The sequence below is a fragment of the Myotis yumanensis genome, unplaced genomic scaffold (assembly GCF_028538775.1).
Source record: "Myotis yumanensis isolate MYYU_CA2020_CCGP unplaced genomic scaffold, mMyoYum1.0.hap1 SCAF_18, whole genome shotgun sequence".
NCBI lineage: Eukaryota > Metazoa > Chordata > Mammalia > Chiroptera > Vespertilionidae > Myotis > Myotis yumanensis.
In genome coordinates, this window is record NW_027223769.1 from 36,593,349 (window position 1) to 36,619,284 (window position 25,936).

Here is a 25,936-nt window from a genome sequence, read left to right on the forward strand (position 1 = left end):
CCGAAGTGGCTCTCCCTCCTCTTACGGGGTGCCTTTCGGTTAGGTCCTCAGGGGTATAATGACACAGCATCCAATTGTGTTTGTCTTTCCTCCGTAAATGAAAGCAAAAGCCACATGCTTAGAGCTCAAATAATCTTAGATGCATTGCTACCTGCTCATGGTTGCGGGGGGCAGGGAACAAAGCTGACTGGAGGGATTGCTCTTCTCTGTGTCTGATTCTGCAGGGCGAGATGCTTCCCTGAAGGCCCTAAGCGCTTGAAGATCATTAGTCTGCAAGTCTGAGCTAACCCAGGCAGGTGGCCCTGTTTTCCCCCTCTCTCGGCTGAGCAAAAGCCAGACACACTCACCTTGCCATATTCATTGTGCACCCAAGTGTTCAGCGCCTGGGGTACCAGTTGCCTCCAGGTCATGAAATAATACTAAAAAGTTGATAATCATTCATTGATTTAGTTTTCAGCATACTATATCATTTGAATCCAATGGGAGCATAAAGAGCTATTTGTGAGGTCAACCACGGTACAGACAGAGGCTGACACGCTATTGATGGCGAGGTGGAGAGAAATTGCTAAATACAGCAGATCGATACCTCGTTTCACTGTTACAGCCTTCTGCAGACATAAAATATCTATCTTTACAGCTACAAAAATAATAATAATGAAAGTGGGAGATAAATGCTTCCCTGAAGGTAAACTATTTGATTAGCTGAGGGCAAAGGTGACAGCAGCAGTTACACTAAAGTAACTTTATAGACTTAAATAAAAACAGGAGGAAGAGCAGGAGATGGAATGGCCAGAGGAGTCAGGCCACTTCGGCGGCTCGGGAAAAACCCTTCTGAAACGCACAGCGCTCGCTGGCTAAAGGATCACCAAAAGCTGAGGCTTTCCGGTGGTCTGCCGTGCAGCTGCCTGAGACCTGGTCTGCCTTACATAGACATACACAAAGCACTTCAAACAAAAGGCCTTCTATTGTTGATAGAGAGCAAATCAAGAGTTGAGGGTAGGCCGGCCAGCGTGGCTCAGTGGTTGAGCGTCTCACCTGTGAACCAGGAGGTCAAACTTCGATTCCCGGTCAGGGCACATGCCTGGGTTGCGGGCTCGATCCTCAGTGTGTGGCGTGCAGGAGGCAGCCGATCCATGATTCTCTCTCATTATCGATGTTCCTATCTCTCTCTCCCTCTCCCTTCCTCTCTGAAATAAAAAAAGTAAAAAATTTAAAAACAAATTGAGGGTAAATAAATGCTCTGTAAAGTGAAAATAAAAAACACAACTTTCCGTCTCTATGCGCTACCATTTGCCAAGAAATGTTATGAGTCAACCATATCATACCCTGGTGGATATGATGTCCTTCAGTGAATGCTGTTCTAAAAGAGAATATTTAACAATTACACAGAATACTATTATCCCTCTGCATTGGGATTAAAAACAACCTGTTATCAGCGCTGGCCTGCATGGCTCAGTTGGTACGTGCCCTTGGCCGCAATCAAGTCCGCAACCCTTCAGTTTGAGGGCGGACACCCTATCCAGTAAACTAAACCGGGCAGAGCCATATTTAAAAAAATAATAACAATTTCTGCTCCAAAGACCTTGATCGTTTCTATATTGGGGAATGGGGCTGGTGGAGTGGTGGATAAGACACCAGTAAAAGCTTTCTATTGTACATCGTTTTTCTATCTATATATCATGTTGGCTGCTTAATATTCTCTTACATTCATTATCTTTTGACATCTCAGCTGAAGCAGGGAGGGGAGCTGAGGATAATGCCCATTTTACGATTGAAGAAACAAGGGAGAGATTGAGGGACTCTTAGCAGAGATGATCGAGGTAACGACAGATAGAATCCGAGAAGCCAGCCTCCCAACTACAGCGAAGGGCTCCTTCGCGGACAGCAGCTGCCATCTCTAGTGAAGAGCCATGGAAACAAACAAACAAAACAACAGTGAGCAAAAACAGGCTCCTAGAAACACAGGACAACCTGATGGTTGCCAGAGGAGGGTGGGTGGAGGGATGAGTGACAAGACGATGGGGAATGTAGTCACTGACAGTGTGGTAAGGCCGGCCAGCAGAACTCCCACACGTAACCTGGTGACAGATGAGTACTAGACGGAGTGTGCAGATTACCTGGTAAGATATGTAAATGTCGAACCACTATGCTGTGCATTGAAACTAGTAAAATACTGTATGCCAACTATACTTTAATAACTTTTTTAAAAAGCGTAGAAGTCTACCCAACACGCTGAAAAGTGTTGGAGTTGGTTAATTCCTGTGTGGGGTGGGTGGGCAGGTGGGTGGGTGGGGGTGTGATGGGTGGGGTTGACATTGAAAGGCATCATTAAACTCTGACCATTAGAATGGTGTGTCAAGAATAACAAACAAAAGAAACAGAATAAAAAGCATATCTGAGTATTCTGACATTTAAATTAGTCAGTAAATGTAGTGGGAATAACGGGTTAACCATTTGGGAAGAACAAGACAGATAACTACTCCATATCATACTAAAATCCTAGATGCATTAAAGGACCATATGAAAAAAATTAAAACAGAAAATAACTGGAAGAACATACAGGTGGCCCTTAATCGGATATGTAGGTGGGAAAATTTCCCCCATATAGACACAAAGGAAAACTTTTGAATAACAAAATCCAAAAAGTAGAAGTCAAGCAATAAACAAACTAGGGAAAATATTTCCATCACATGATTAATAAATAATATCCCTAGTCTAGGAAGTATTCTTATAAATCAACAAGAAAAAATAAATATATATTAGTAAAATGAACAAAGGAACTATAGTGGAACTATATTTGGCCAATAAACACGGTAGGAGGGAATTCAGCCATACATTTCATAATTAAGAAAATACAAATTCACTCAGCAATGAGCTCCTACAGCATTGCTTCCGTACTGGCAAATATTTTCATGTTATGATGACTCGCAGAGCAGAGCAGAAACCGGCATCACTGTCTGGGTGGCACTGGACAATGCAAACCAAAATCTTTACAAATGTTTACCTGACAATCCACCTTCTTCATATGACCCTATGGAAAATACCAGAGATTTGCACAGAGATTTGTGTGCAAGAATGATCACCGAAGGATAATTTGATTGATTGATTTTTTTAAATTGATTTTTTTTTACAGAGAGGAAAGGAGAGGGATAGAGAGATATAAACATCCTTGACAGAGAAACATCAATTGGCTGCCTCCTGCACACCCCCACAACCCGGGCATGTGCCCTGAATAGGAAATGAACCAGTGACCTCTTGGTTCCTGGGTCAGCGCTCAACCACTGAGCCACACCGGCCAGGCTGAAGGATAATTGATAATAGCAAAAAAAAAAAAAAAAAAAAAAAATCCAAATGATGAGATACCATATAATTGTAATGACATGGAAAATATTAACAATAAAGAGCAAAGTACAAAATAGGCACATTATGATTCCTATTGTTTAAAAATACATCTTACATAAATATGTGTCCATATATTTTATATGAAATTGGGATCATACTGCATATATTGGACATATAATAGGCATACTAATATTTTAAGACATACACCAGTGTGTATACTAAGTAACACAGTGGTTATCCCTGGAGGATTACAGGAGACCTTTTAAATTCCTGTTTGGGTTTTTTTTTTTCTATATTTTTAAATTTTTCTAAAATAATAAATAATTATGTAATCAGAAAAATATTTTAAATAAGGAATTCTTCACTATCTTATATGCCATACACATTGTGGTCATACATTTACAAAGTTGTCTTTCATAAGTCACATGTGAAAATAATAAAATAATTTCATTGCCTCTAGCCACATCCATGGCAATAATAGTAGCTAATGACTATAGCACACTTATATATGCCAATAACTATCATTACTTAATATTCTTAATACTAAAATAATTCTTAATGCTAGAATTCTAGTATTAATATACTTAATACCAGAATACTAATATATGCACATCACTATTCTAAATGCTTTATATATATTCAATCTCTTAATCTTCACAGCTATTATTATCCCCATTTTACAGATGAAGGTTGAGGCTCAAGAACATCAGGTGACCTGCCCAAGATCTACCAGCCAGTAAATAGAGGGTGTGGGGGTAAAAAAAAAAAAAAAAAAGGCAGCTTGGCTCCAAAATCCATGCTCTTCACCAGGACAGGCTCCAGTCTCTCCTGACAAACTATACTCTAAAACAACAAGACTGATTATACTATACACTCCAGGACATAAACAAGCAAATAAACACCATCCCCTTCCTTCAAAGTGGTCTCCATGGGAAACTCTATAGAGACCCAAAGATCTGGTCACTGATCAAACACTTTGACACATCTTTCCTTTGTCTCCAGGGGGCAGTAAACAAGCCTCCTGTGGGGGGGGGGGGGGGGGGGGGCAGAATGCGGTCTCTTTCAAACAGCTAGCAATCATTCACACACAAGTCTGAAAGTGTGATTAAACTGCACAACTCGGCACTTGGTAATAAGGCAAGAAAAGCCGAGGACCTGATTTTAATCCTGTGCCCATAAGTGGCATCCACTCCCAGGAACTGCATTCACAAGTGGATTTGAACATTGATCAGGCGTTCTTGTGATTATTTGTCCGTAGGCCTATCTCCCTGCTGAGCTGAGGTCCTCAATGGCAAAGACTGTATCTGACTCATCCTTGAGTCTCCAGCCCCGACCACAATTCCGGCACACGGAGGACTAATTTCTGAATGAACTCTACAGAGAAGGCCACCCGAATGCTTTAAGCAATGACAATGTATTAGAATAAAAAAAATAGGTATGTTGCCAAGAGGGCATCTGAGTCTGTGTACAAATAAACATATAATGTATGTGGGGACTATACTGAAGAAAAATGAAAATTTTAAGGAATAATTCCTAAAATTCTAAGTATTAAAGAAGATAGAACTCGGGTTTGAATAGGTCTTCCTGTAATTATAATAATAGGTAGCTGTAGTCATTTCTCACAAAACACAAGGCTGGGGTGGGGGGGGGAGTAGATATGCCTCATTGTCTCAAAAGCAATCTACCGAACCAAGGATGCAGAAATGACCATAAACTTTCTCAGGCAATGACGCAAACGCCCATCTGCTGCGCCGAAGCCACCAGGCCGCATCCCGCCTATGGGTTCAATCGACAAAGCGCAACCTGGCGCCTGAAATATAAATCATAGCACCTCGCATCCTCGAGGACGTATTGACATTTGCTACCTGCAAATGTCTACTGTGGGCAAGAAGGGCCTGTTTTTATTTACAGCACGCGCCGAGGACGGAATGTCAAACAAGATGCTTAATAAATCCAGGGCCCATAAAACACCCGCATAACTCAGGCAGCGAGGCAGCCGCTCACTCCTTAATTAAGTGGGTGATGTTCTGTTTAAAACAAAAAGACAACCCTGGGCTATCGCCGAGATGAAGTGCTCCGTGTGGCGAGGGGAGCACCGCCCGTTTCCGGGGGTCAGAGGCTTTCAATCATGAAAAATAAACCGCCTCCCGGTCTGTATTCAATAGTCAGCAGACAGGCAGGACGCAGACTGATTTGGGTGAGCGCATTCTCAGTTATAACAAGTAATTTTACAGAGGATTAGTATCTTGATGGTCTGATCAATATGAGGCACGGCTGCTATTACAGATGAAGAGAAAATTGCCCCTCTGGTAATAAAGTGTGCGTGTCTTCGTTCCCCTTCATTTGCCGAGTCCATTACGGTAATGGCTCCAGCATTAACAGCTGGGACAACTTAAGCAGCAGCGGGCTGATGAATTTAAAAGCTGGCCGCACCGGCCACCGGGCCCCGTCCCTGCCTTTTGGTTTGCATTGGCGACTCCTCTGCCAGGCCGGCTCCAATCCCGGGATCGTGTTTTAGGAGAACAATGCCTACGCTGTCCCAATTATTGTCTCATTAATAGTGTCGCCAGCCAATACCGCGACTAACACAGAAATCGCTCGCAGCGTACTGGCTGCTGATTCGGCGAAAAACAGGCACGCTGTTTACCTAAACAACACGAGTGACATGACAACGGGCCGGAGTTCACGCACGCTGCCACGCTGGCATTTGTTTGCCGGGTGCTATTCCCAAGCAAAACAACGCGGAATGTTCATGCTGATGACAGTAAAAAAAAAAAAAAAAAAAAAAAAAAGAAAGAAAGAAAGAAAAATTAATTCATCAGCAAAATTTTCCATCTCTATTTTCAAAACATGGCCAACTGGAAAACAGTGAGATGACGGACGCTGCACTTGGAAACAGAAAATCCATATGAGGACGGCCTAGGGACGTGAATCACGCCCAATTCTCGGAGGGAGCTAAGGGGGCCCATCAGCCCACACTGTATTTTTATTGCAGAAATGCCGGCCCTGGAGGCTGGGCCTCGGATGAGCCCCTCACTAACTGCCGGTGGCCACGGGCAGGCGTGGGGCTGACGCGGAAATCAGAGCTCTGAATGTTCTGATCACAAGCAGTTAGGAGCACACTCGTGCCCTGGCAATGCATCTCCTTTTCAGACCAGATGCAACCTGATGTGGTCCTCCGCACCGAGGTTTCCATCTGGTTTCTACCGGCCGTGGAGGTCTCCACCGCCACTTGTCCACATGGCAGCTCCTTGACACAGAGGATGGCATGGTCGCTTTGCAGGCAGGTCGTTCCCAAAACCACAGGGCGCGTAAGTGATGGCATGGCAACGGGACAGGTGCGTGGGGCATAAACAGAAATGCAAGCCCACAGCCCCGACGCGAGGTTCGGCTTTCAGACGTGCGTGGGCCGTGAGCAGAAACCCTGCGCCAGGGACAAATGTTTGGATGCAGGTTCCTAGCTACGCAAATCCTAGTCCCCTCAGTGCGCCCTGACCCAGCCCAACTGACCCCGAGAGTCCTCCCGGCTTGCATCGGAAAATCAACTGGGGAGAAAACGCTGTAAAATGTTACAGAATCAGTTTATAGAACATAAGGTTTGAGTGAATGGCATTCACAGAACTCTAAATTCTCCTCTGAACAGCGCCTTATTTTTTTTAAAATATATTTTTATTGATTTCAGAGAGGAAGGCAGAGGGAGAGAGAAAGAAACATCCATGATGAGAGAGAAGCATGGATCGGCTGCCTCCTGCACACCCCCTACTGGGGATCAAGCCCGCAACCCCGGTATGTGCCCTGACCAGGAATCGAACCGTCACTTCTTGGTTTGTAGGTCAATGCTCAACCACTGAGACACACTGGCCGGGCAACAGTGCCTTATTTTAAGGTTCCAAAAGTACCATCTATATATTTATCTATATCTATATATATGTATATATATAAAAGAGAGAGATATGCTAATTAACCAGAACGCTGCAACGGGTCAACCTGACAGGAGGAGGTTGCAATGCAGCGCAGGGGGCGGAGCAGCAGGGGCCTCTGGGCACCTGCGCTGGGGGAGGGCCTGATCAGCAGCTGCCCTGGCTGCTTCAAGGGCCTGAGAGGGAGTGGGCGGCGCCACGCGATTTTGAATTGGGTTCCTAGTGTCTACTACAGAGGTCTTCCCTTCTAGAAGTTACCAACTCACCCTTTAAATATAAATTTGCCAAGAAATCTACCATAATAAACTAACAACCACAAAGTACACCAAACCTGAAGGGGAAACCAGCAGTTGAAATTTGAAAGAGAACAGTAGGAAACAGTTGTTGACCGTTGCTAACGCCTGTGTTAAAGAGCAGAGTCTTGTGTCTCGAAATGAATACGGTGTTGATATGGAATGTGAAGTCACTGACAACCCGTATTTAACCAGTTTCCATTATTCCTCTCAGGTTCCAGGTCCAGCTCCCACTAGTATGAAACCTAATGACAAGTAACAGGTGATGCTCATGATTCATTTGCTTGATGAATACGGAGGTTGACTCTGGGCCTGGCACCATGTTCATTTAAGTGCTGGGGACAGAATGGTGAAGATCAAAACCAAAAAGATGCGGGTCCCTACTTTCTTGAAGCAAACGGCCTTGGAGCTACATGCAGCCACAATAAATCCTCTGATCCAGGGAGCCAGTGTGATGCTACTAAGAGTTCACATGTAACATGTACCAGACGATGGAGGCTCTCAACCATTCTATCTTTCTTCAACAGATAAACATCTCTTCCACGCCAGACACTCACCAGGTATGCTGGAGAGATGGAAGGATTAAAGAGACACGTGCTGACTTCAACGAACCCCAGGGTTGCTGCAAGTGCCTAAGTGCTAAACGTGTTAAATAAGTGTCTAAGACTTTTCCCAAGTGGCAAATTTCATGTGCAAAACCAACAAGAAGATTAAGAAAGAGATCTAGCCCTACCCGGTTTGGCTCAGTGGATAGAGCATCGGCCTGCGGACTGAAGGGTCCCAGGTTCAATTCCAGTCAAAGGCACTTGCCCGGGTTGCAGGCTCCTCCCCAGTAGGGGGCGTGCAAGAGGCAGCCGATTAATGATTCTCTCTCATCATTGATGTTTCTCTCCCTCTCCCTTCCTCTCAGAAATCAATTAAAAAAAATATTTTAAAAAAAGAGATCTGGAAATCATAGAAAGTAACAAGAACTTACTGTTACTCATTAGTTTAATTAATTTTCAGTGAAGGTATTTAAAGTGATTTGGAAGCTAGGAACAAATTAACCCTTCTGTCTAGAAGAGACAATCAAAACTACTAAATGGTGATTAAAGCCTGGCCCACACCTTGAAAGAGATGTCAAGAAAAAGATCAAGATAAACTTGGGCGAGAGGGGACAGAGTAGAATCTGTCAGGCCAAGTTTTAATTTTCTTAAATCCCCTGATCATTGGCCCATCACCAAAAATGCCCTAGATTTAGTTTCCTAAATTACCATCAGCCAAATGGGTGAAATAATCCAGAATAATCCAGGCTGAAGGTAGAGACCAAAAGAACCTTCTCAGGACCTCACTAAAAGGCCAAAATGCAAAAAATAAAATTGAAAAGATGAGGTAAAAAAACGCAGTGAGTACATACATAAATAGCAAACTTCCTTTTACTGAGTTATAAGTTTTATAACTCATTAAACCTAACAACATTTATCTTTTTGAATGATATGAAGGCAGCTGTCGCCAAAAAACAGAAAACTTTATTAATGGTTTTTTATTTGAAACAGCAAGTTTATCTATTCTGGACTCTGAGCTAATCCATGTGTGACTAAATCTAAAGGCATTAACTCCTGGATGCTTATCACCTGGTGATGTCAGTGCCAATAAAGGTACCAGATTTAGCACAAGCCAAATGATTCAACAGAGCACCCATTAACACCTCCTGGTTATTTAATATCTTTAGTTGATGGCCCTCGGGTATTGTTCTTGATTTAGATCTATTATTCAGACTTAACTTTGTTATTATAAAAATTTTTGCTATTAGAAATCTTTATTTTGTATAGCCTAATGTTATAAAGACACTCATTTAAAAATGTTGATCAATGTTTTGAAATGATCACTAAGGCCTATAAAATCTATATATATAAAAGCCTAATAAACAAATTGTCCTCTCGGGAGTTCGACCGCTCACTCTGACGTGCACTGACCACCAGTGGGGTGGTGCGGAATGAAGGAAGGCCCCCAATGGGCCCCGATTGCCGGCCAGGCCTAGGAACCTACCTGTGCATGAATTTTGTGCACTGGGCCTCTAGTTTTCATATAAGAAACTACAGAAGATGTTTAAGAATACTTTTCCTTGGACAGATATTACAATGATCACTGCAGCAGTATTAGATAAGAGAACTGCCCTTGAAAACATTCTAGTTAAGCGAGGTGGGGGTTGCCCTGTTGTTAATACTTCTGTTTCAAATAACAGAAGTAAATACTTCTGTTTCAAGATAAACTTGCTGTTTCAAATAAAAGACCATTAATAAAGTTTTCTGTTTTTTGGTGACAGCTGCCTTCATATCATTTAAAAAGATAAATGTTGTTAGGTTTAATGAGTTATAAAACTAATAACTCAGTAAAAGGAAGTTTGCTATTTATGTACTTGGATAAAACCCCTCCGATAAAATAAAGTTAGAACTAAATATAACCCAGGCCCTGCTCTTAAAGAAGCATGACGACAATGCAGGGTTCCTGTGTTCTGATGCGCTTGTTGCTCAGATGTGGCCTAAGGCTCCTCAGGAAAGAACAAACTACATATTTTCCTTTCTACCTGGGGCATGATATACCAGGAATGCGCCCTCCTGGCCTCAGGGACTAACAATGGCACGAAATACATACTCAAAACGAGTCACCTGATAATAGAGGGCCAGTGGTGTTTTTAATAACTGATCAGTACTGTTTTCTGATCATTGCTTTCAAGGAAAGAGTTTGATCAAGAGAGGGAAAACATAAACAATAATATAATGGAGCCACTTCTAAGATGGAGCCAGGGCTGTCGAGCCAGGAGAACTGCCTTTCAAGTAATGTTAAAAAGAGGAATGGGACTCACTAGTATAATTGCTGGAGTGGTTTCAATTGTGGAGACAATTTGGGGGTGTGGCAGGAGGAACTCCATAAAATCAATCCTCCCCAACATAACTTGGTTTCTCCCTTTCCTGGGACCCCCTTACTTCTAATATGTTAATCAATTAGTACAGGTACCTGAAAACTTAAATAAAAATGGGGAGCGTTGGGGGGGGGGGGGGGGGGCAGTTAAGAGATCAACCGAAGGACTTGTATGCATGCATATAAGCATAACCAATGCTTATTTTTTGTTATGGGGTGAGGCCACAACATTAGTAAAAAAGATACAGAATTTCTGAAGGATGAGGCCCAGAAATCAGGATTTTAAAAAGATTCCCAGGTGATTCTAATGTGCAGCCAAGGTTGAGAACCACTGGTATAGAGTGAGTGCATAAAAATAAGGAAACTACTGTACCAGTCCATTAGAGATGGTGATAGCATGGGCCAAGGTGGAACTGGAAAAATGTGGGCAGATTACCAATATATTTAGACAAACAAACAGGACTTGATTTGGGGGATGAGAGAAAGGAAAACACTCAATTCTTCTGGAACTCAAGTCTTCATCTGTAAAACAGGATTGTTGATACTCCATCTGTATACATATCTATCTTGCAATCCGCTGCGGTGAGAATATGAAATAATATAAACAGTGTGAACTCAATGCAAGCCTGACATGTGATAAATGCTATTTTTAAAAACTGCTATTGCAATTATTATTTTCATCCCATGAAACGGCAACTACTAGAGGCTGAACTCCAACAGTAGGTAACGGGATTGTAGTTAAATGTTCCTATCTGCTGTGCTGAAAACAGAACGTATCCGTGGTCCACTGAGACAACTGTTCCAAATAAACATATCTGACCTCACTCCTCCGAAATTATTACCAAAGAGAAAGGCACAGCGGGTACCATCACAGTCATCTGGGAGTCCGGTAAACTGAGGCACAAGAGTAGCTACAGATTCACCCAAGGAGTTAGGTGAAGAACAAGCAAATGGATATCTTCCAATTGTGAGCGGATCCAATAGGACCAGGCCTGCACGAATGTATAACCCACAGGGGCTCTGGTTTCCTTGCTGACAAGGCCCTTTCATGCTTGGCTTCAGACCGCGCGTCGGCTCGCCCTCCAGCCGAGTCCCTCCGGTTCCCTGCCCCTCGCTCCAAGTGCACGAAAGACCCCAGCCTCCGGGGGGCCCCACATACCTTAGCTTCGCGTTCTTGTTCCTCGGGAGTCGGGGTTCGCTTCATGCTGCCGCTACAACCTTCTCCGCCACCGCCAGGATTGTACATTCCCTCGCTCTGGACCCCGCCTCCAGCGTGTAGTTCTCTCGGCGTCCTGCTCCCGTCCGCTACCACGCTACCCCAGAGCCGCGGGAACTACCACTCCCAGGCTGCACCGCGGCGGCACCCGCGAGCGCCTTGGGATCTAGAGCACTAGAATTTCCCAGGTTCCACAGCTGGGCTAGCGTAGTTCGAAGCCCTGAGAACTGGCGGGGAAGGAGCTCCAGGAAAACTACATTTCCCAGGAGGCAATGGGGCCTGCCATGTTTTTCCCATGCTCCTCTCGGCCGTCGGCGCTATAGCAACGGTTAGCTAGCCGCGGGGAAAGAGTGGCGGTGAGTACTCTCGGGACGGAGAGGGCATAGAGGTGGCCGACTCCCTACCTGCAGCGCGGGCCGGGGTCCTGGGGTCGCTCCACGGCCTGGAGAAGGTCCCGGGGTTCTGCTCGCGTGAAAAAGAGCCTAGCACGAGAAACCCCCACATCGTCAAGGCCTGAGCCACACCCCGCCCATGGCCCCCACGCCCAGCCCCGGTTTGAAAATGTGCAGCCCAGACTTAAACCCTCGCTGAGGACAGTTGTTGCGAATTTCAGTGCTTATCCAAGCCCTTAGGATCGCTCACATCCTAAACACAGTTCGCTTATTTGACCTGGGTGTGGAGCTGCTTAGTGCACCCGTAAGCCTCCCGAGTGGCCTATTGTTTAATTATTTGTACTGGTCTGTTTATCGCTGTGTTATCCCATAGTCTGTTACCTGCATAAAGGCAAGGACTTTGCTTAGCGTTTTAGTCTCAGTGCTTTATTCATTCAAGAAATATTCGCGATGGTGCCCACTCGGTGCCAGGCACTGTTCCCCCCAAGTGTGAACTAGACAGATACCTGCCTCGAGATGCTCGTTGGAACTTTATTAGGGAAGACGAACTAGAAATGAACCAGCAAAACAAATAAAATAATTTCAGACAGAGATGACTGCTGGAACAGCAATAAACAGTGACTAAATTGGGAGGAAGAGGCATCTAGCACAGGATGATGATCGGGGAAGTGGCATTGGAGCTGAGGCCCAGAGGATGAAGAGTCAGCGAAGGCCTTGAGCAAGGCCAGGGTACCTGGATTTGGGGAACCTAAAGGACAACAGGCTGAGAGGAGCATAGTGAGCATGGAGGGAGTATGAGAGGATGGTAGAGAGGCCTGGCAGCACTGCACGGGGCTTCTGAACCTCAGTAGCATGGGGGGCCCGATACTTGGGATTCCTGTGCACTGCGGGATGTTTAGCATCATCTCTGACCTCTAGATGCCCGTAAGAGGCCACTCCCTCTTCCTACTGGTGACAATCAAAAAAGTGGCTAGACCAGCGGTTCTCAACCTGTGGGTCGTGACCCCTTTGGGGGTCGAACGACCCTTTCACAGGGGTCGCCTAAGACCATCGGAAAACACATATATCATTACATATTGTTTTTGTGATCAATCACTATGCTTTCATTATGTTCAATTTGTAACAGTGAAATTAGGGGTCACCACCACATGAGGAACTGTATTAAAGGGTGGCGGCATTAGGAAGGTTGAGAACCACTGGGCTAGACAGTTACTTCTTAGATGTGTGCCATCTTGGGCAAGTTACCTAAGCCACATCCCCGTGTCTTCCTTTGCAGAGTAGGAATCATTTGCATAACAACCTCACAAGGACAGCGTGAGATCTTTAAGTCATATGAGCAGAGCACTTTGAAGAGTGCCTCGCACAGCTCAGGGAGCACTCAATGAATGCTAACACCATCATCAGCCTTATTATTATTATAAAAGCCGCCATAACTCTCTCATGGAAAAGGTACCCTTTTTACAAATGTCCTGGGTTTAAACTTCTGGGTAATCTGGTTCCTAACATTGATCTTTTCTGTAGCGCTGTCTGCAAAAGAGCTAGATGCCCACGCAGGCAAACATCCTTTAGCTGTTTGTGTCACAGCAAAATGCAGAGGTTCTCAGCCTTTGATCGGTTATTACAAAAGTTAGGAACGCTCCCGCTAAAAGATACTGCATATACACGTAAGCGTAGGAGATCTTGTCAACCACGTCTGGGTCCACACACCCTGACGCTCCACCAACACCGTTCGTTACAACTATTTAGCGAATGTCTGCTGTGTGCCAACTCTGGGCCAGCCTCTGAGAATACAGAAGCGAGCAAGACCAAAAAGCTTGCAATTTGCTTGGACTTGACATTCTAGGACAGTGATGGCGAACCTTTTGAGCTCAGCGTGTCAGCATTTTGAAAAACCCTAACTTAACTCTGGTGCCGTGTCACATATAGAAATTTTTTGATATTTGCAACCATAGTAAAACAAAGACTTACATTTTTGATATTTATTTTATATATTTAAATGCCATTTAACAAAGAAAAATCAACCAAAAAAATGAGTTTGCATGTCACCTCTGACACGCGTGTCATAGGTTCGCCATCACTGTTCTAGGACCAACATTTTAGAGATTGGGAACCTCTGCCTTAGGGGATCTCCATTGACAATTCACATTTGGCTTTCAGGGTAGATTGAAATGAAAATATAAGTGTACTAGACATGGCATGTGAATTGGATCACTCCCATCCACATACAAAACTCAGCCATGTGTGCATCTCTGTAAAGAATAGAAACTAAAAATGCCAGAATTGGCTGGACAGCCTGTATGCTGAAGGAGGAAGCCCTGGGACCTGGGCTTCGTAGCAACAAAAACAGGACACAACAAAAACCAACCCAGCTGGTGAATTTACGAAACCTCTTTTGCAAAACTTGGAACTACCCGTGCATTTGCGCATCAAGCTGAAAATTAACATTCAGGTAATATTGTCATCCCAGGCAAATGTGGTAAATGCTTTTAATTTACCATCTCACCCTCAGCATAACTCTGTGAGATGGGTATTATTTTTTTTTCCATTTTTAAATTAAGGAGCTGAAACTCAGCAAGGTTAGGTGACTTGACCAGCTACCCAGTAGTAGCACAACCATTTGAATCAAGTTCCTGACTTGCGTTTTTTCCAAGATAATCTGCTTTCTTTGGGGGACAGGGAAGGGGAAGAGGGGTGGGGAGGAGGTGTTTCTAAATTTAGGAGAGTTCGTTTTTGTTTCAGATAGAGGAATAAGAAGATGGGAGAAGGAAGAATGATAATCTGACCTCATTTCCTAAGCAAACTACAGGAAATATCCTGTTGAAAGGAACACTGTCGCCATGATTCAATGTAGTATTACTTTTAAAATGGGAGCTTTCATCTTCTTCAAGCTGCACATGTGGGCAATAAGATGTCCATTAAAGTTCTAGTGCCTTATTCGTTTTATTTGGTTCATTCCATTGCATAGTTCATGTTATAACTTGGAAAGATTTTATTTGAATTTTCTTTTTCTCCACAGATAGGCCATGTCTGGTCCAACTGATGAGACTGCAGGAGACCTGCCTGTGAAAGATATAGGTCTGAACCTCTTTGGAGTGGGAGGGTTACAAGGTACGGCCAGCTGTTATTTATTACAGTTATGAACTTTGATCAGTAACTTCTTTACTTTTAATTTAAAGTATTTTTGATATTTATACAAACCAAGCCATTTAAGTAACTGTATAGCTCTTGATTGGACTAAACGAGAGGATGGAGTGTTTAGAACAACATATGGTATTTTACTGCCTGCATCAATTATCAACAGCTCATAGAAAATGTAAAATCCCCCTCTGTTCTGATAAAGAATTGTTATAAATCATCTTTTTAAAATTCCACACATCAGTAGAAACTACAGAGTATCAAGCCTCCAACCTGAATTGCCTGGCTTCGATCACATTCGCCATTAAAACGTTTCTTTACATTTACATTTTATATGGGAGGAAATGCCATATTTAAAAATGTTTTGTCTTTCAAGTAGAGTATCTCAAAATGGTTTGTTTACCCACGTGATATTGACTTTAATTTATCAAATTAATATACATTGAACGTTTTCTTTATCCTTTTATATCTTAGTGGTTGCTGTAGAGCTAAAAAGCACTTTCAAAATAAGAAAGGAAAGCATAGCTTTAAGGAATGTTGAGCTGTGTTTTCCTTTGTGGGGACGGTGTGTCAGCCATGCAGTCATACCACTGCATTTGTCACTGAGAGACTGTGACATCAGATATATTCCATGAAGGCATGTTCACACACCTGTTCATCAGAAGAGTGCCAGGGGTCGCCTTGAACTGCCACAGAAAGGTGGTCAACACATTGTTCATTAAAAAAGATAAATTTGATTATACGGTTTTTATTGTTAAAAGTAAAACATGTATAAGCTTTGCTTTAGATTTTTGGCAGAGTGCCAGCGATTCAAATGCAAATAAATTTTAAGTGTGCAAAGCTCTGTATTGGGATTCGATACCCTAATTCAATTCCTGCCCTCAGTTTCCCACCAGAGGGCTTTAATCTTTGTCCATTTGTTTGTTTCTTTTGGAGGATTGCTGAAAATCGACCGACTTCACAGTGATATGGAAAGTACCAAACTTAAGCATATGTAACAAATATCATATACACATGCTGAAAGGTATAAAAGTTCTTTAAAAATATTTAAGATAGATTATAAATAATTTGTGAAGGGTTTCTTTTTCGGTCTTTCAAATTTTATATAGTTTATTTTCTATAACCCAACACCCGTGGCTCAGAAAAATATCTTGATCATGTTATGTTCACCAGATTATTGTAAAAACTCTTTGTAAAAAAACCAACAAAAAATTTCTAGTTTAGTTTTTTCAACATTCAGTATATAAGTCGAAAATCCTTTATTGAATCAGAGTTCCAGCTTACATCTTAAAGAATGGTTATTTGAATCCTTTTTTGAGTGGATATTATTATTGTTCCTATCCTTTAATATTGCATATAAAGTATTAATAGCAAAGGCTTTTATTCTGACCTCCGATCAGTGATGTGAACAATGCTATAATATTTTCAAAAGCAGTTTTAATTGTGGGTCACAAAGGGAAAAATCTGAGATGAGTGCATCTGATCTCATATTAATGTCAACAGTTATGCTTAGAGACTAGCTTAAGTGATCCCACTATGAATGATCTTGGCATTTTTGCAGAAACTTCAGCAACACGGACAATGAAGTCTCACCAGGTCATCGTGTCACGGATCAGTCGTGAGGAACTGGAAGACAGATTTTTGCGTTTGCACGATGAGAACATGTTACTTAAACAGCATGCCCGCAAGCAAGAGGATAAAATTAAAAGGTTATGATAAAAAGCTTTGAGCTTTTTTTTTCCTGACTGTAAAGTTTTGGAGGATTTGCTTTTTTATAAACTTAATTGAAAACTCCACCTTGAATCCTTTTTGTAGCCAGGCAGGTTGTAAATAAATACAATTTTTCAAAAATGGAAACTCTTAAAAACTATAAGAATAAACCAAGAGGATTATAAGTGTTTATTATGCCTGAAGTTGCTGTTTGAAAGGGAGAGCTCCTAGCTAAGTGTGCCATGCGTGTATCATATCTATAAATAACTTCGGGTTTCATATTTATAGTTTAATAAGCAAATGGCCAAAGCATCTGTTTCTTTAAACGTCTTGATTTTAAAATGAAAGTTTTAAAAAGTAATTAGCTATTTTAACTTGTTAAAATGCATGTGTCCTTAAACTTTCGGGTTTACTAATGAAAACATCACTTCAGTATCTGGAACACATTTAACTTCGCTTGAGTTAGTCTAGAGCAGTGGTTCTCAACCTTCCTAATGCCGCCACCCTTTAATACAGTTCCTCATGTTGTGGTGACCCCCAATTTCATTGTTACAAATTGAACATGATTATAGCATAGTGATTGATCACAAAAACAATATGTAATTATATATGTGTTTTCCGATGGTCTTAGGCGACCCCTGTGAAAGGGTCGTTCGACCCCCAAAGGGGTCGCGACCCACAGGTTGAGAACTGCTGGTCTAGAGTCTGTATTGATCAGAGAGAAAGCCGTTTCTGAAGAAAAGAGTGTCACTTCCGATTTGCATGCAAAAATTTCTGCACAGATGATTTCGTAAGAGGCGATATTCCTTCATTCTCTCTTGTTCAGAAACACGATGACTCTCTTCTGAATTCGAAACAAAAAGTGCTTTCACTTCTAGAAGCAGGAACAGGTCTGTGTTCATACTCACGTTCTAGGTTAAATGAAAAGGTAGGACAGCCAGGAAAGAAGATGGGTTTCTTTCTGTTTAGAATTTACTCTCAAGAGGTGACTCTAGCTTGGTTCCTACCCCGTGGGCTTCGCTGTGATGCCCCCGGGCTGCCCTGTGCTGGGCTTTGACTCTGAGTCGTGATGATGTCTATTTTCAGGACATGTGACCCACTTGCCTGATTCCTTTTCTGGCCAGTAACGCACACATGTCCGCCTGTCAGAATGAGGAATGTGGTCTCTCACCACTAAACAATTCTTTTTCTTTCTAAGCGTAATTGGTCAGTAAAAGAATTGAATTCACAACCTTGACCTCATTAGTAATTTGTCCTAGCCAGAAAATATAAAACAACTTAATAATGAGCCGTGTAGTTTAATGGAAGAAGGACTGGGCTGGGAGTCAAGTTGTACGCATGTGTTCTATTCATCTCCCTGCCACTAGCGTATGGTATGTTCAAGCCATTAACCTCCTGGGATTTGATTTCACTCAGACCCGAGAGTAATGATCTATTGACCGCTGTGACCCAAAGCTCTACATTCCTCCTCAGTGTCACACCCCTGACACTACCTAGATACCTCGGCAAAACTGCCTTTAAATGTATCCTTACGATATAAATCAGTGTCACTCTAGGATAACTGTAGATTTGATAAACCACCTTTTCACATGAGTACTCAGACTTTACCTGATCGCTGATGGTTCATTAAGATCAAATAATCAAACCAATGGAAATGACTGCTGTTACTGGAGAAAGGACTGAAAGAACTTGAAGCCGCTCCGTCCATGTGCTCGTGCCTTAAAAAATGAGTGCGGTCACTTGTTTTCCTGTAGATGTTGACGGCTTTTTCAGCTTAAACCTGCCTCTCTTTTGAATGGAGTCTCTCTCTCGGTCTCTGTAACAGGAAACGCGGCTGTCTAGTTGGCACCTCGTGAGATGGCTGCCACATTTCCAGGGCTAAGCATTGGGTGGGGCTCCGGACCCGAACTCCTTCTAGGGCTGAGAAGGTTCGTGGTTCTATCGGGCTAGGATACCGGCCCCGATTTCCCAAGGATCTGTCATCCTCTGGGTTCGGTGGAAAGGAACTAATCCATTGATTATTTCACTAGGGGTTTGTGGTACTCTTGGATCTTGGTTTTTATTATCCTGGATCCCTTATAAAGCATGTTTAATGGATGTGCCTCGAGGGAAAGAGGAAACAGTCTTAGCTGATTATGTTATGCATAGCTCTCCCCGTGCCGCACGCTGTAGGCCGAGAAGCCCAAGTGTAGATAGACGGGTATTACCACCGCTGCTACAGAGGACTCCGCTCAGGGCAAAAAGAGGTTGTTCTAGGACATCCCAAAGCTATTAAGGATTTTTTTTATTTCACTTTTGTTCTCTTAAGTAAAAGCTTCTGTCCATAACCATGCTAAAATAAAGCAAACCCCATGTAAAGAAAAATGAAGTGAGTTTTTATTTTCAATCTCCTGTCTGGGTCTTTATAAAAATAGATTCACTATAAACTAGAGTCAGCTATTGAAGATGTGCGACCAATTTTGTAAAGTCTTGAACTTGTGTCTCTCATCAAAGCCACCTTTTCTTTCTTGTCCTGCCAAGATTTTTCCATTCACTGTCAGGCATGTTTTCTCTGCGTGTATATTACATCACCCCCATGTGCCCTTTCTGTCTTTTGTTCTGTCTAACCAGTTTTTATCAAAACTTAAAAGAATCAAAGGTATAAACTTCTCCTGAGATGTCAAAAGCACAATTTATGCCTAAACCCAAAGGTAGCATTAAAATAATACTCTTTGTACCTAATTATTTTCTACCATTAACCATGCATGTCTCTTGAGCGCTAAGTAACGTTTAATGGCACATTTTTATTTCTTTTGAATTTTTCATGGTGCTTTTATATGTGTGTATCTCTGCGTTCTAACACTTTTGTATTTGTAGTACGTCTTAATCCTGGAGAAACTGAAAACAATATATCACATAAATGCTGCATAGTCTTAACACAGTTTCCAAAAGTTTTAACTTACTGTGGCTTGCAGATATAACCCACCACATCCACAATCTGTAGCTACAGTTAAGTGCGTACAGCATTCCTACATAAGGTCATGCGTTAAAAATTGCATTTGAGGAACATATGGAGTAAATATGTGTCCTCTCTTTACTAACCTTAAATGATAAGCCTTAGGAAACTGTTATTTGTCAGTGCTATAAAGCAGATTGTTGCCCGGTGGTTTCAATTATCATCAAAGGGTTCTTCACAGGCAGTAATAGTTACATCAAAACCTGAAATTTATTATTCAGGTTCTGCACTGAAGTCTTCACAGTGATTATGTTCCTTTCAACAGAATGCATTTTATGCTGACTTCTCACATTCCTTTTCATCTTTTTATTATTTCCCTAGAATGGCCACCAAGTTAATACGGCTAGTTAATGACAAGAAAAGATATGAGCGGGTTGGTGGCGGCCCCAAGCGGCTGGGACGAGATGTGGAGCTGGAAGAAATGATCGAGCAGCTGCAGGAGAAAGTTCACGAGCTGGAGAGACAGAACGAAGCCCTCAAAAACAGACTCATTGCAGCCAAACAGCAACTTCAGGTCCAGGGTGGCAGGCAAGCCCCTTACAGCAGCGTGCAGTCCCGCGTAAACACGGGGCGTAGGAAGGCGAGCGAAAGCGCAGGCGCGCAGGACTGCCCCAGGAAAGGTAAAACAGCTCCCACACATCCTCAGCTGACAGCTCTCAGTAGGTCATTTGGCGCACACACAGTCGTATTTATGTATTATTCGTGTTCCTAAATTTCTTTAGGAAGATAAAAATCATTTTTGGACCTGTTTTTGATTTTTAAAAAATTCATATTAATATGAAGGTTATTTTATTTAAGAATCCCTAGATCACACTCAAATTTGTTTAGTCAACATGGAGCGTAACTATTCATTCTAACTGGTGCGAGACATGTGTGAAGCTACATGAAATATGAGTTCAGTTTAGTTTTCGTGTTTTTTTAAATTACAGGAGCATATCACATTGACACACGCAAATGGGAAAACCAGCTAGTTTGCCTATATCTGATCGCAGTTAAGTTCTTTATCGAAAGGCCTTTTATGACATTTGCAGGGTTGTGTAAAGCTTCCTCGTGGTGTGGAGGTAGCATGGCAGGGGCACGTGCACGTACCTGGGAGTTTTGAAAGTTGGGTTCTTGCTCCTCCACTTTTTATCTGGTGGCTTTGGACGAGTCCTCTGATTATTCTGAACTTGAGTTGTCTTTACCTGTAAAATAAAAGGATATAAGCAAGTGACCGATAAGGGTCTCTTCCATCTCCAAATAAGATCATAGGACAATCACGTTTTTAATTTTGAAAATAAACCACCTAAACCCTACCCAGGTTACAAAGCAATTCAATTGCATAGACAAGACTCATGATAGAAAAAAAAACTAAACATTTCTCATAAAATCCCAATTCTCTCCACCCACAGACAAATGTATTTATGATGAAGCAAAAAGGCAGTAACTGTTTTCCGTGACACATTTTTAATTTCAGCTCCTGGGAAAGGAAATAAAAAGTTAGCTCTAATTGATCTTCATTTGGAAGACACTTCACAGAAAGACCAAACATTTTTAGGGACATAGAAAATGATGTGAAACTTGCATTTCAATTCATTGGGAAAGAAAAAAACACCATGTGAACAGAATGGGCGAAAAACTTGTTCTATTTTTTCTTCCAGCCGAAATGTTAACACTCTGTTCCCTAGACGGTGCCTTTGAAGTGGGGAAGGCTCCTCTCAGGCAGGAGGCAGCTGCAGGATGAAAGAGCAAGCCTGCCCCTTGCTCTGTGGGATTGGCAGTAAACTCAATACAACCAAGTGGCCATGATGAATCATAGAGCAGAAACACACTCTGCCACTCCTTCGCTTCCTACGTGGAAGAGCGCACTTGACCTCTCGGGTCCTCATCGTCCCCATCTGTAAAATGGGGCGATAACACCTGATTAGAAGTAGGGCCAGGAGGTGGTAGGGACATAAAAAAATATGTCCCTACAATAATAGATTTCACCTTTGAAAAGTCACTTATCCTCCCCTGGCCGGTGTGGCTCAGTGGTTGAGCATTGGCCTGTGAACCAGGAGGTCACGGTTCAATTCCTGGTCAGGGGGCAGCCGATCAATGGTTCTCATCATCACTGTTTCTCTCTCCCTCTTCCTGCCTCTCTGAAATCAATAAAAATATATATATTTTTTAAAAGTCACTTATCCTCTCTGAACCTGTGACCAATAGCTGGGCAAGCTGATCTCTGAGGTCGGCAAGGTCTTTCCAACTAACACGACGCCCAAAGTTTAGATTAACTCCGCAAGCTCATCTAGTGCTCTGAAGGGCTGTTTACATAGAAGAATTTGGTGGGAGTTTCTCCCTATAGGAAAAAAAAGCCACAGAGCAGCAGTCTTGTGGAAATATGACTACATCGCTTGAATTTCCCCTTGTGTTTATACTCAGTAATTCAGATCTTTTTCACTGTTTATTATAGAGTCCAAGACATAGAAGCTGCACAGAGCATTACATAGTGATGAATACTTTCGTAACCACTGCCTTCCTGAGTATACGTGCAGCATCATTATGGAGATTGATACCGTAGTAACCTTACCAGACTCTTCAAGGCCACCTTTGAGTCTGGGATCAGGCCAGACTTGTCAGAAACAGTGCAGCCCGGGGTGGCGGGCTGAGAACCCCAGACCCTCTCTGGCCCCATGGCCTCACCCCCAAGCTGCTGTACAAATACTGTTTTCTATTTATGCCAGGTCAGGATAAAGGATGAAAATACCGCTTCAGGTGTGATCACTGTGATGTAGAAACAATTCGTATCGTGAAGAACAAAGATTTTTATGAAGTGTATGTGTTTTAAAAGATAACCATTGGCAACTCACCGTGAAATCATAGTTTGAAGAAATAGTTTGAGTATAAATAGGTTTTTTTGTTTTTGTTTTGTTTTTAAATAGGTTTTTTTAAAATTGATTTCAGAGAGAGGAAGAGAGAGGGACAGAGAGATAGAAACATCAATGATGAGAGCGAATCATAGATCGGCTGCCTCCTGCACGTCCCCCACTGAGGATCAAGCCCCAAACCCTGGCATGTGCCCTGACCGGGAATCGAACGGTGTGTGATCTCCTGGTTCATAGACCAATGCTCAACCACTGAGCCACACCAAATGGGCTAAATTGTGTGGGTTTTTTAATTCTACTAGTGATGTTTAGTTTTTCCATGATTGATTTAGGAAATGCTTAAGAATTAGCATTACTGCCAAAATAATATATTTGGTGAATTTTAACACAGTAAACTATTTTAATGTTTTAGGCAGAGCCTTTCCTGTTTTCAGTCTAGACTACAGCAAAAGGTGGTGAAAATTATGGAAATAGCAAATAATAGTGCCATTTTTTCTAATTAAAATTCTCATTTTTAAAAGTAAACATTTCTAAAGAGACAGAATTTTTTCTGTACCATTGTACTGGGACTATGCGCCATTAAAAGCCAAATTGTCATAATTTATCTACCTTAAACTCTTATAATTTAATTCCATGTCGTATTTTATCCACCTTAAACTCTAATAATTTAATTCTGTGTCATATTTTGTTACCTTAAACTCTAATAATTTAATTATTCTCTAAGTGTAAACTAATTCATGTAATTAAAAGTATGTTTCACTTTTAACAGGCTTATAAAATTGCATATAACTACTGTGCAATTGTATTTTAAGTGCATCAGCAAAATGTTTTATTTAGAGGAATCCTATTGATTATCTCCCCTCCAATTACCTTTGTTTATAAATGGACTTTATCATTGAGGTGGACTAAACCAAAGTACAGGAAACATTTATCAAAAATACTAAATCAAAAATACGTTTTTGAAACCTTTGCTTTCATACTTCAGTTTAATTGCAAAAACCTGAATTGAGACTTTGGGTCTTTCAGAAATTATTTCAGTTTTAAATCTAGGTTGGATCAAATTATTTCTAGGTAATTTGTTTTTCTTAGTAGAATTTGTTTAATGGGCTATACTTGCTGCTGTGTTTGATCCAATGCCAACTGGTGGCTCAGAGCTAATAGTCCCTTTGGCAACGTACTTCTCATTCTCTGTTCTGCAGAGCGCATATCTCTCAGTACTGAAGCAATTCCGTTACATCACACATTTCCTCGTGACATCAAAGCCAGGGTCCTCTTTTCTAACATCTATAATCTTATTAATTTATTTTTAGGTATTAGATTCCAAGATGTAGATGTAGACCAACCCATGCTGACAAAATATGGCAACAATTTACTTGAAGAAGCCAGAGGAGAAATAAGAAATTTGTATGTATTCTTTTTGTGGTCATTTTAGAACTTTGTTTATTGATCATACTTTGGGGTGTTTTTCTAATCCCTCTCTTTCCCTTATTTTAAATAAAACTGGCTTATGTACAAATAATTTGCTCCACCAAATTGCAGCTAGATCTGTGGGATAAGAGCACATTATTAAACATGTTCCCATTGAAATGAGGAAAATGAACACCTACTCGATGGAAGTGTTCGTAGAATAGTCCGCTTTATTGTAATTTCCCCCCCCAAAGGAATGGCATAAAGTCCATTCATTTAGGGGCAGCATTTTCATTCTTAGAAAAATCACAGGCAATTTTTTTAAATCCTGAATTAATTAGCCTTTTTTGTGGTTAAAAAAAAAAATTGGAGGGCGTGGCTTAAAAGTTTGAAGTTATCAAATACATATGGATTTCAGATTTTGTTTCACTACGATTCTACGGTCCTGCATTCTTCATCATACTATGGTTTCAAGAAAGTTACCCCTGCCATGTTGAGCTTACTTTCCAGTTAATCAAAGCCTCATGGTTTCGGTGTCTGTGCGTCACACAAATGAAGAAAGGCTCCACCTCATCACACCCTCACCTGGATCATCAGGAAGTACTCGTTCTGAATGAGGCAGGGGAACATACTTTCAGATAGTTGCTTAAGAATCATATGGGCTTACGATTTTTTCTTCTGAATATTCCAAATACCAGAGACGGTGATGATTATATTGTGAGAGAATAGAAACTAAAAGACTAGGCCTAATCTTGTTAACCTGTTAGCTAAAGAGCCAGGTTCACAGCAGTTACCTGAGGTCATTACACTGGGATGCTGCCAGATGCCATAGAGATCAACCTATGCTAGGGACCACTTAATTACGTTTTGCAAATTTTTGCCATCTCTCTCTGAAGTGTTAATTTAGGTGATAAAGGGAAATCTACACGTGAAAGAACAAAGGCATAGAAATTAGCTGAAGATGAATAGACTGGACTACCTAATAGGTGAACAATAAATACTTAACAACTGAATCTAACCACCAATCCATTGCCTCGGGCATTATCTTATATAAAGGATGTCTTGAATTGCTCCCCCTGTACCTCCAGATCATCACCCATAAACTGCCCCTATTTTCCTAGGGTTCAGAGGCCCTTAAGCTAACATTTCAAACTTGTGCTTGCTTTTGTTAGGAAGAACTAACTGTCTGTACTGATCTTAAATACTGCAGATATTTCCTCAAACTGCACATTCACGCAAAGGCTCTTTGTTTCAGAGAAGATGTCATTCAGTCACAGAGAGGCCAGATAGAAGAGTTAGAGCAGTTGACGGAGATCCTGAAAACTCAGTTGCGGAGAAAAGAAAATGAAATTGAGTTATCTCTTCTTCAGCTTCGAGAACAGCAGGCTACAGATCAAAGGTATGTTAAAATAGAAATATCGCTTTGATAAAGTCAAAATTCATTTAGAATGCTTTTAAGAACAAGCTGAACTACCAAGCAAAATAGAGACAGACTCATAGATCGAGAGCAGGCATACAGCTCTGATGGGAGGGTGGGGGGTGAAGGGATTAAAAAAAAAAAGAGAGAGCTCATGGACAACAGTGTAGTGTTTGCAGTGTGTGTGGGGGGGGTGGGGGGAGGGTTAATGGTGATGGAAAAAATAAAATATCACGTGCCATAGAAGGATATGTCTGGTCTATTTAAAAATCATGTTTTTACATCACTTCTTCATATAAGCCTGCTCTAGGTCATCAACAGCTCTAGTCTGAGGTCAGTTCTCCCTAACTGGTCAGCCTCGC

General features: G+C 41.8%; 2 protein-coding genes across 8 annotated transcripts in view; one reads left to right on the forward strand and one right to left on the reverse strand.

Moving 5' to 3' along the window:
• Positions 1-11,725, reverse strand: part of FTO (FTO alpha-ketoglutarate dependent dioxygenase) — a 242,100-nt gene extending 230,375 nt beyond the window's left edge. Inside the window, exon 1 of one of the 3 annotated variants that reach the window (XM_070398592.1) lies at positions 11,616-11,724. In XM_070398592.1, coding sequence (XP_070254693.1) covers positions 11,616-11,702 — 87 coding nt within the window. In that variant the 5' untranslated portion in view covers positions 11,703-11,724. Of the gene's footprint in view, positions 1-11,615 lie in introns of all 3 variants that reach the window. The other 2 variants (XM_070398591.1, XM_070398593.1) reach the window with 2 other exon arrangements.
• Positions 11,726-11,985: 260 nt separating this feature from the next.
• The window catches only part of RPGRIP1L (RPGRIP1 like), a 75,855-nt gene continuing 61,904 nt past the window's right edge, over positions 11,986-25,936 (forward strand). For 2 of the 5 annotated variants that reach the window (XM_070398982.1, XM_070398985.1), the window contains exons 1-6: positions 11,986-12,028; positions 15,081-15,172; positions 16,761-16,908; positions 20,226-20,524; positions 24,061-24,154; positions 25,413-25,556. In XM_070398982.1, coding sequence (XP_070255083.1) covers positions 15,088-15,172; positions 16,761-16,908; positions 20,226-20,524; positions 24,061-24,154; positions 25,413-25,556 — 770 coding nt within the window. In that variant the 5' untranslated portion in view covers positions 11,986-12,028; positions 15,081-15,087. Of the gene's footprint in view, positions 12,029-13,340; positions 13,514-14,258; positions 14,514-15,080; positions 15,173-16,135; positions 16,224-16,760; positions 16,909-20,225; positions 20,525-24,060; positions 24,155-25,412; positions 25,557-25,936 lie in introns of those variants that run through there. The other 3 variants (XM_070398983.1, XM_070398984.1, XM_070398986.1) reach the window with 3 other exon arrangements.